The sequence below is a fragment of the Habropoda laboriosa genome, unplaced genomic scaffold (genome assembly GCF_001263275.1).
Source record: "Habropoda laboriosa isolate 0110345459 unplaced genomic scaffold, ASM126327v1 scaffold523, whole genome shotgun sequence".
Classification (NCBI taxonomy): Eukaryota; Metazoa; Arthropoda; class Insecta; order Hymenoptera; family Apidae; genus Habropoda; species Habropoda laboriosa.
In genome coordinates, this window is record NW_017100752.1 from 333114 (window position 1) to 344930 (window position 11817).

Below are 11817 nucleotides of genomic sequence, written 5' to 3' on the forward strand. Positions count from 1 at the left end.
AGAAATATATTCAGCACTTTTTACCATTCCAAACTTTCCCAAATTTCCTTATTAAATAAATTACTAAATAAAGAAGTAAATCTAAATCATTCCAAACTTTTCCAAATATATTTAGTCTCAAAGTTTCTTAAATTATTTGATAAAACTTTCCTCATTTCATATAACGATAATATTCTTATCAATTCAGAAATGTGCAAAAATAAAGCTGTTAAACCGATAATTAAATCATATACTATACCATTTTTCAATCGAACACATCAATATCTCTTTAAAAAACCGACAATATAGTTTTGTATAATGGTACTACGAAACCAACTTTAATAGGACTTCATTTTTTATTAAAAAATCAACACCGCGAAAAAAATGACTGCCACTAAAGTTGACATCTTCAAGTAGCTGCCTCCATTTATCTTGTTTGCGTTGAAGCAAATGATAAACGATTCGCCTGGATTTCAGTCCACTTCTTTCGTGGACTATCTAAATGCCAATCGTATCAATTTTTCCTTATAGCAGAACGATAAATGTTTGTTTCTTTATCTACCAATAAATGTCAAGTGTTTAACATTGTCGACAGGCGGACGATTAAGTACTTTAAATTCGTGAGAATGAAAAATATATCAAAGTGTATAGTCGTCGTAAGCAAAAATACATCTGCTTTACTTCTACGTATAAAAGAATTTTACAGAAAGGTAAAATGAAACTTGTATCGGTAGAAAATTAGAAGATTTTTACATGCAAAATTTCTTTTACGTAAAAGACGTCTGAAAATATCTTGTAACATTACTACTTGTTCGAAAATTGTCCTGCTATTTGTCATTCTATTTCAAGAATCTTCACAAGACTTGTAAATGTTTCGTTTCAAACAATCTTCAATATTTTACGCTATCACGAGTATTTTTGTCATTTTATCACTGGGTGTGAAATTTAGACTTTCTCTAAAACATTTTCAAAACGAATCTTAAGGTCAATCTACTAACGACTCGATGCAGACTAAAATCGTAATTAAATACCCTAATTCCCTTCGTATTTCGTATTATTGTTATAACTTTTTAATAAAGCTTCAAACAACCTATGCTTACATAACATTTCGTAGAATATACTGACAAACTTTGATCCGAAAGAACTGGATCACCCTGTACATCAATAAATGAAATAGTTATATTAGTTTTATTTTTGCAACACAGCGATTTAGTAAATCAAATTCCCAAAATAGTCTGAGAGACTACACGTCTGTGGTAATTTTTCAAAGACAGATGCCTGCAGTTAAGGGTTAAATTATACAGGGTGGGCTAATAATCTTCTCTGTAATATAGCTATGGCGATACAAGAAAAATTTTATACGTAATTTAAATGGTTTCAAAGGTTGAACAAGATGAAAGAACAATTTTTTTTATAAATGCCATTTGTTTCTGTTTTCTTCAAGATCGCCTACGTTTTTTTCTTTGCATAAATGTAGCAGCCATCGATATGCATAATAATATATTCTTAAAATGACCTTCGACTCCAAAATGATTTATTTATTTTTATTAAAAATTTCAAGTGATTTAAATTACGTCTAAAAATTTTCTCGTACCACCAAGCTACAGGAAATAATTAGATGGCCCAGCCAAGATAGTAGAACACAACGGGTGTGCCAACAGTTATGAACGCTAGTGTGCGTAACTTAATTTTGAAAATAGACAAAGTTAAATAGTTTTTAATTATTCCAACCTGGACAGTAACTGTGATTGGTACACAGCACTCAACCTGTATAACAGCTAGAACATAACGGGTGTCCAAACAGTTATGCACGCTAGTATACACAATTTAATTTTGAAAATAAAAAAAGTTAAATATTTTTCAATGGTATTTTTTAATGGGTGCACGGCACTCAGCCTGTACAATAGCTAGAACACAACGGGTGTCCCAACAGTTACAAACACTAGCGTACATAACCTAATTTTGAAAACAAACAAAGCTAAATACTTTTCAATCATTCCAACCTGAACAGTAAGTGTGATAGGTGTACAGCACTCAGCATGTACAATAGCCAGAACACAACGGGTGTCCCAACAGTTAGAAACACTAGCGTACATAACCTAATTTTGAAAACAAACAAAGCTAAATACTTTTTAATCATTCCAACCTGGACAGTAAGTGTGATAGGTGTACAGCACTCAGCATGTACAATAGCCAGAACACAACGGGTGTCCCAACAGTTACAAACACTAGCGTACATAACTTAATTTTGAAAACAAACAAAGTTAAATACTTTTCAATCATTCCAACCTGGACAGTAAGTGTGATAGGTGTACAGCACTCAGCATGTACAATAGCCAGAACACAACGGGTGTCCCAACAATTAGAAACACTAGCGTACATAACCTAATTTTGAAAACAAACAAAGCTAAATACTTTTTAATTATTCCAACCTGGACAGTAAGTGTGATAGGTGTACAGCACTCAGCATGTACAATAGCCAGAACACAACGGGTGTCCCAACAGTTACAAACACTAGCGTACATAACTTAACTTTGAAGTTAACCAAAGTCGAGTTGGTCTTTCTCTGAGACAAAAAAATCATCACTAAACATACACACGTGTCATATTTTTGAACGATTCCAACCTGGACAGTGAGTGTGATTGGTGCACAGCACTCAGTCTGGCCGTATCCCTCGACGACCAAGCAACCAAGAGCGCATCTCGCGAAGGTGAGCACGTTTCCTGCCAACGGGGCAGAACCAACGACCATCAGTCTCACCCTCCCTCCAGTCGACTCTTTGATCTTTCCAAAAGCCAGCTTGTCCCATATGCTATTGTTCCTGATGATCCCTTTCTTGATCTCCGCCTCTTTCGCTCGCATACCCAGGCTGAACACCATCCTCTTCATACACGAGCTTTGAAGTTCAGCTTGGACCTGTACAACACCCATCGGTGACTATGCCATCTATATTTAACGTAGCTGATCGAGTGGACCAGCTTGGTAGAGCTGCGTTTTCGTAAGGAACACTAGCAGAGCGGAAGATAAACCTCAGCTTGTCCAAGTGATCCACTCGTCAATCGTGATTTCACAGGAACACCACTCAATTACGCGCCGCATCTGGAGTTATCTGCTTGCCAAAACGATCCCCTTTCATTTTATACGAACCACGTTCTGACAGCTTTGAAACCCGAGGAGGACTTCTTTTGCAACGTTAGCGGCCGAAGAGTGATTCTCTGACCGTTGGTTAAAACGCGGCTCTAAGGTTCGATCGTGAGGGAAATTCGATTTTACTGCTCCGTTACTAACCCATTTTCACCTGATTTATTTTCGAAGCTTACTTTAGCTACGATGGAGTGTGAATGATTTCCTTGAGGAAAGGTTGTTTACCGGTGTTGGAGAGTTATGTGGTTATGATATCATACTTGTGAAGAGTTCTTTACGATTGAGTAGTTTCATGATACATAACCATGTTTCACAAATTTTCGTTTCTTTGTTGCAAATTGTCGGATATTCTTGAGGTTATTGGTGACGATGAAAAGGTGTTTTCAATGCAAATCAACGTGTGCTGTTAATACGAATTTTTTAAAATTAATGTAAAATATATATTCAACCATGTTTCACAAATTTTTGTCATTTAGGTATAAAAAGATCATTGTTGCAATTTATCGAATATTGCTGAATAAAAATATATATTTTGGATGCAAATTAACGTGTGATTTTAATACGAATCTTTTTTAATTCAATTTATAACCATTTCTTGCAGAGTGACAAATTGAGACAAATTGTATCTATTGCTAGGAAAAAATGGTAATTATCGAATTGAATAGAGAATTCAATGAAAATATTAAACGTGTGCTACTTATTAGAGTGAATTCTCAGGTACTGCATTCATTTACGGCTCTAAATAAAATCATGCCACCAAGCTATTTTTGCGGATATATTTATGCGTGGCGCATTCACGAACGGAATAAAGTCACGTGTTTTCACTGGGATAAGAAATAGTGATCCTTGTAACAGGCTCTAAAATTTCAACGTTAAATAATAGGCAGCGAAACACGCTTATTAATTATGTTTTACATAAATCCACGTTAATATATTGCTATATTGCTATTTCAGATCTTAAATCTAGCATTAATTTTAGAACAAACCAATTTACCACACCACTTCTATACTTAACGTAGTGCTTCGTTGAATTTTTGCTAAATTCAAGATTTTATTATAAACTTTTTTGTAAGACACCAAAAAATTAGACTAAGTTCAATGTGCTACTAAGTTACAGGTCTTTTCTACTTCCAATAAGCGCAAGAAATGCAAGAAATTTTTATCAACAAGTGACCTAACCTAACTTAACAGTCACCAATAGTAACCTAACCTAACATTAAGGGGGTAGAAGCGTCTAAAAATATAGGAAAGTTTAGGAATTTATTTCGGGGTAATTACTGAATGAAAAGCTTCAATTTTTTTTAAGGATATAAATGTAACTTTCAGCTTTCCTCCTCAATTTTTAAAATATGGAAATGTTACAAAATGGAGGAGCTATTGCGAAACTTCTTCTGCTAGAACTTCCGATTGCTTGACGCCATCTTCGATAAGGATTGGAACGTCAGAAATAAAAAATTCTTTTAATTCATAAATAAAAATGTATCACCTACAATGTAGCTTGCAATTTTTTCGATATGTCAATTATTTAATTTTTTAGAAACGTTTCAATTTGAATTTTTTGGTAAAAAGAAGTTTCTTCTCTTCAAACTGCCACCATTTCTATAATAATAGCAATTTTCGAAAAATCTCACGCTACATTCTAGATAGTACATTTTTATTTATAAATCAACAAGAATTTCTCATTTCATACGTTCCAATCCTTATCAGCGATGGCGACTAGTAAACGATATTCTAGCAGAAGAGGTTTCCCAATAACTCCTCCATTTTGTACCATTTTCACTTTACAAAAATTGAATAAAACAGCTGAAAGTGACATTTATATCCTTCAAAAAAATTGAAACTTTCCATTTAATAGTTACCTCCAAAAAAAAATTCCCAAACTTGACCTATATTCAGACCCCTCAAAATGTCGCACCCCTTTAATTTAACACTACAACACTGCCATTATCAAAAAAATATATATACATATATTTATACGTGTATAATAAATTTACTTTCGTTATCGAATCTAGCCTCGTCTCTCTTTCACAAACTGGACACGCATCACATCATTTACGATGCGTGGAAACAGGGGTAAACGCAAACAAGCGGGACATCTGTATTAACGTCACGAATTTGATGCGTGGATATATTGTGTACACACAGAATGGGTGAATCCCATTCATTCGGGAGATTCAGGGTTACGGCGGAGAGATGGGATTGCCTCCACCTGTTTTGCCGTCATTCTCGATCTACATTTGCCAGTGATGCCTCGTAGAATATTGCATAACACTGACCTTAATAAACCAGACGATTATAGTTGGTGCCGATGCACTATTGCGAAAATATTAATTTTTTTAAACATGCAACCGAGGACATTAATCGATTACCGTTCGAGTGGTGAAAATCTTTGATTTATCAGTTGAATTTGTGCTATAATAGTAATTGAATAAATAGGTTTTTATGTTTCTTGCAAAGTTGCGGACAAATTGGTATCTGAAGAGAATTTTACAATTTGAAGAAGAAAAAAGGAAAGTAATAAATTTCGAGTTTTTAAAAATGTATTAAAGCAAGAAAAAATGGAACATAGTTCTGCTCGTGTTTACTATAGTATTTACTAAGTTTGTTTAAAAGCAAATCAAAAATATTTAACTAGGTTCGATATTAAAACAGCTAACCCGTTCATAGACGTGGAGCATTCGTTCCAGTTTACGTACACACGTAGTGAAACCATTTAGAGCCACACCGAATGTGCCTAAGCAATATATCGCCTATTAATCCGTATATTCCTCGTAAATTGCAACGGTCATAAAGTGCCACAGAAATTTCACGCTCCGTTTACAAACAAATAAAGATGATCCAACGAAACGGTAACGCTATTTTCCACACTGTGCGTGATTCACTATTTTCTAATCCCCCTATAAACAGCTATCAAAAGCTCGAAAAATATCCTTCGAACTCTCAAGTGGCCCACGAACCAAACGCTAACACAAATCACGTCGATTTACATTTTACCACCGACTATCACTACCAGACATTTCATTCACGTTTCACCTTTATCTAATTTAATTCATTCACGATTGATCTGAAAATATGAATGAAAAAAAAAAAAGGCTTATTATTGTGTCTATGAAAACGTTTCCATCGATTGTAAATCGACAAATCTTCACAGTTTGTATTTATACTGAATTCAGTATTAATATCATATGATCAGTATTTCTATGACAAATAATTGCAAATATAATAAAAAATAAGCGCAAATTAAAAAAAAAAATACGATGGGAACGTTGCACAGACTTAATATTTAAAATTTAATTTTTTTAAATGAAACACTAAATACATTTTGTTCCTAATAAAAAATGTATTTAATCAAAATAATTTCCACACGATTCTATACACTTTTCCCAACGACCGTCACACTTTCATTATTCCAATTTTGTGAAATTTCGTTTCATTATTCCATTATTCCAAATTTGTGAAAATTCATTCCTTTTACAGTGTCTTCATTTCGGAATAATTTATTTATAAAGAATTTATTCAGGCAGCTGTTGAGTAAAAAAAATTTCACATTCTTTGCCGTGGATCATTTTTAATAATTTACCTTAAAACGTTATCACCGACTTTTGGCTCATTTTCCAATGAAAAGTCACCAAACGTTCAAGTATCCCAACATTCACATAACCTTCATCCACTGTTAAACTCACATTTCCACCACTTTTTACCACACTTTCTCCAAGTTCGAACTAATAAAGAAAGAAATCATGCAAATATCTCGATTATTCATCAAACGCCAAACAATAACGTCCAAAAAAATTATATCACAAATTACTGCAGTGCATAAAGTACCACAGCCAATTCCTTCTAAAAATGTACCATCGAACAAAATTGAACACATACGTACATTATCGACCCACCTAATTTCAGCTGCTGAAACAACGACATTAACCTAATAAAAGACATTCCCTGTGCAAGAAGCACATCTGGACAATTTCGTTAATGCATCTGTCCATCAAACTCGAATGTAGCTGACGCGAGACTTCGCGAATTCGTCAAATTATTTTTGGCCACTGGTGCAAAAGAGAAGTGGAAATTCGCTCGCCGATATATTCCCCGGAATAAATTACTTAACGCGCGTCGTCCTTGCACTTTGACGCTTCGTTACGAAGCGCAAAAATATCATTCTACTCGTAGATATCTCTCTCCACTCGCGAAAGAGACGAAAGAGGCGTGCAGGTTCTACACAATTCACTTCCGCGGAACCGAAAACTTCCTACGGGTTTATCTGACGAGCCGCCGCGGGTTGTGTCCTTGCATCCCGATGAGCATACTCGAAAATATCTCTGCCGCCTTCCGATTCTCCGGTAACTTCGATCGCCAAGAATATCACCTGAGCACTCGCCACCGCCTCCGAAATGGTAAACACGGAATTTTCTATACAAGTCTGCGAAAAGTATTTTCTTTAAATAAGCATTTTCGTAACGAATATTTGTGTTTCTAATAACACCTGGCATTGAAAGTGTCGTGGCCATGTGTACGCGTTTGTATCACTCGGGAAGTGAAGTATCGGGCGAAGCAAGTTTTCCAACGGACAGCGATTGAATAGAGATGAATGAAATTAAATGCTTCAGACAACAGGTAGATATTGTATTTTTTTTTCTTTCGTTCGTTGTAATGGATGAAGAATTGGGAAAAGGCGCGTATACTTGTGAAGAGTTTGAAAAATTTGTGTACAGAATTTGAAGTTAAATGTTATTGAACTTATAAAATTTCAGAAATTTTTATGCAAAATTAAAAATTTAAAATATTAGAAACTTGTATACAAAATTGAAAATTAAAAGCTTTGAAATTTATAAAATTTGCATACAAAACTAGAAATTTACAGTTTTTAAATTTATAAAATTTAAGAAATTACTTTCAGACCAATCTTGTGTATTTTGTCGTGTGGAAATCAATTTCTTAAACATAATTATTTTTATAGCATTAATTAACGATATATTATCATTATCATTCTAGCAAAAAAAGAAAAAAAGAACGTAAGATACAAGTACTTAGGGAGATGAAGATGAGTATTCTTGTGTCTCAGTAATCAAGTCTAATTAAAGCTGTTTAATAAGTCCTACTTAATCCAAAAATTAGATTTTTCATTTTATCACAATTTTCGTACAATTTGTATAATACAATTGACAAATTTCGTCGAGAATAATAGTAATGTTTGACCGTCTGCACTAATATCATAATGTAAACGAATTTCCTAAATCTACATTAACAAGCATTTTATTAAATCATTTACAAATTTATTGAATTATCTTTCAAATGATCAAATAACAAAACAGTCGAAATACATATGCACACTAAAATAAAAATAAAATACAGAGTACATGTAATACGGATTTCTTTTCGTCACATTTCCAAATATAATACACTATCAAAAACAGCAACACACAACTAAGCACCTATACTTAAGTGCCTACTTAGTTTCGAATCTTTGAACTCACTCTTCTCTCAAATTAGCAGTTTACAAACAAACGAACCAACCTAACCACAAGCCACAAGCTTCAAACGACACACATTCGGACGCGTTCAAAACGAACAGATTCAATATTTGGAATGCCTAGCTAATTTTGTACGTATCGTTATGTAACAATGGAGTCGTATGCACTCTCGTTCATAAGCATTAGGAGACTCATTGAACCTAAGTAGTCGTCACAAAATTACCGAGATCCTGAAAAAAATGATCCACTTTGAAATTTCTAACAGACGATGAAACTTCTAAATACATATCTATTTCTATTTAAGGTGTCGACATAAAAATAGGATCCTAATAGTGTCGTTGATTACGTCGCACGAAATTGAGTTTGGTATAGGTCGTTTAACTTCTCTCTGCAACCATTTTCATATAGTATGAAAAAAATGATAGCTACCAATTGCAAATTTAGAAAATCTATTCAAGCCATCGTATTGTACACAGAAAATAATAAAACTTTGTCCTCTTCTATTTCTCTCAAAAATCTACCATTTACGAGAAAAACGATGAAAACTAACAGTACGAACACTGATACATAATACTAACTTCAAATCATATAATACTTTCTGTACAAACACCGTAAGTGCCCTAATACTTACGAACAGCAGTGTAAATACTTCTCATCAAATAGTAAAGCGTACCAATTAACCCTCGAACAGCGAATGGCGCAATAATCACACGCACCACGAATGCCGGGTCAAATCTGACCCAATACCAAATCCCTTTCCATACCCAAACTGAACTACATTTTTTAAAATTCCACTAGACATCACATTGTTTCAAATCATGCAAATACATTACGATTAAAATAACAAACATAAGGAGGAGAGAGTCCTGACTCAGGGAGAGACATCTAAAAGCCGGGTCAAAGATGACCCATTGCTCAGGGGGCCACAAGAAAATTTTCATTATTCTAAGCATAATATTGAAGGGTTGTAGGAAACCGATAGAGGGTATATACGCGGAAAACGAAAGGTGAGGGCGTTTCGTCCTGGGCCTCCTAGTGGACTCGTCAGTAAGGCTTTCTCTAGGAGGCCCGTGACTTAACCCTTATGTCAATAACCAGAATTGTCGTCTACTTTATCGTCCAATTTTAGTAGTTTTCTGGTAACAAAATTCTGAACTTAAGGCAAACACGGATAGGAAATATGCCAAATAACAAGGCCGGATATTTAAATCTTTTACCTGGAAGATAAAATATTTTAAGTGAGAATTATGCAAAAGGGTAACAAGGGTTAAACGCGGGAGGGACTGGAAGGACTCGGGTCAGAAGTTGTATATGTATATACAAATAGGAGCCTTTATGAGGACTAGCGAGAACTTGTAGCTAGTCCGTCCCTCTGGTGGCAGAGCGTAGGAAGGTCGCTACAATATTATTATTTCTTTTTTAAATTCAAAATAATGTCTACATAATCAGCTATGACGTTCGAAATTTTTAGTTGACGATATTCATTTTACTTTAATTATTCGAAACATTTGAGGGTCCTCTGGTCACCGATGACCAGAAACAATCTCCGGTCACAGGTGACCAACGTGGCAGTGAACATGTTAAAACAAACTGCGAACTAGATTTGTGAATGACAAAATCCTCGTAAAAACTTGCTGATCACCCAAACACGGATGACATAGCAGAGATGCGAAATTGTAAATAGTAGGATATATTCACGGATATACGTACGAGTGCCAGGTGGTCGACGACGAAGAAGTTGGAACAGAAAGGAGGCAGAAGCTAATTGGGAAACTGGTGGGTTTCGTAAGTGGCACCACTCACCTTGTCGTACATTCGATTCAACAGCCTCGGTACTGCTGGCATCACGGTAGGCCTCAAGGCTTTCATATCCTCGGGCAACCTTTTGATGTCACCGCTGTAAAAGCCCACAGACCCGCCCACCATGTACATGCCGTTCTCGCAGCAACGTTCCAACATGTGTGCCAGAGGCAAGAAGCTGATCATCGTATCCTTGTACGAGGGTCTGTGCTCGCCTAACTGCATCAGAACAGCGCATATCCCGGCCATCACGTTCTGATGCGTCAACATCACGCCTTTCGGGTTCCCCGTGGTACCGGATGTGTAGCATATCGTGCACAGGTCGGTCACCTTAGGCGGATACTCCGGTTGGTTCTTCTGAGCGCCTAACCGTTCGACGTCCTCGAACCTCAGCAACTCAACGCCACGGTTCTTCGCCCTCTGAATCGTCGTTTGCTTTATCTCTTTTATCACCACCATTTTCCTCAGGCACCTGGTGCGACAGATAGATTGGTCGAAGTTAGATCGAACTGGGACTATAAGTGGAGAATGATAATTTTCTTATTTTAGAAAATTGGAATGGAAAGAGGATTAGAAAAGTAAATATTTGTGCTACCAAAATGGCAGAAATGTACTCTCTTGTGTTTTATTAGCATTAAAGATAATAGTAATTGAATAAATTACATGTCACATAATAGTTTCAGTATTTTATATTTTTATAGAGATTCTAGAAAATTAGAATAAAAAGTGAAACGTGTCATGTGAAATCTTATTATGTGAAGAGAAATGCAAGGTAGACATTTGTGCTACCAAAATGGCAGAAATGTATTCTCTTGTGTTCTATTACCATTCAAAATAATAGTAATTGAATAAATTACGTACCACGTAATAGTTTGGATATTTATTTATTTTCATAGGAATTTTAGAAAATTAGAATAAAAAGAGAAACCGTGTCATGTGAAATCTTGTTATGTGAGGAGAAATGCAAGGTAGACATTTGTGCTACCAAAATGGCGGACACGTATTGTTTCGTGTTTTATTACTATAGAGAGCATCGTTTGCATTAAAAATAACAGTAATTGAATAAATTTTTATATATCACATAATGTTTGGATATCTATTTAATTTTTATTCCATTATCTAACTATATTCAAGCTACATCCTGCTGTTGATTCTTTTATAATATCACATTAAAATCGTAAGAGAGGTGATCTGCATTACCGTTTAAAGTTTATGAGTTAGTTGAATTAACATATTTGATTCTCTGATTATAAAAGATATTTTAATCCTAATGTCACTATAGGATAGCTTTTATTTATAATGAAACTTTTGTTCATAAGAATTTTATGAATTTTTACGCGTTAATATTCCCAAAAACTGTGCAATCATTTCTAAAAAGTACATTTATTCTATAAAATGTGATCTTTTGAATTATTTCACATA

At 34.8% G+C, this 11817-nt stretch overlaps 1 protein-coding gene across 1 annotated transcript in view; it reads right to left on the reverse strand.

Moving 5' to 3' along the window:
- Positions 1-11817, reverse strand: part of LOC108577174 (long-chain-fatty-acid--CoA ligase 1) — a 25226-nt gene that overhangs the window by 6906 nt on the left and 6503 nt on the right. The window contains exons 4-5 of the mRNA XM_017940284.1: positions 10399-10867; positions 2606-2896 (exon numbers count right to left, since the gene is read on the reverse strand). Coding sequence (XP_017795773.1) covers positions 2606-2896; positions 10399-10867 — 760 coding nt within the window. The remainder of the gene's footprint in view (positions 1-2605; positions 2897-10398; positions 10868-11817) is intronic.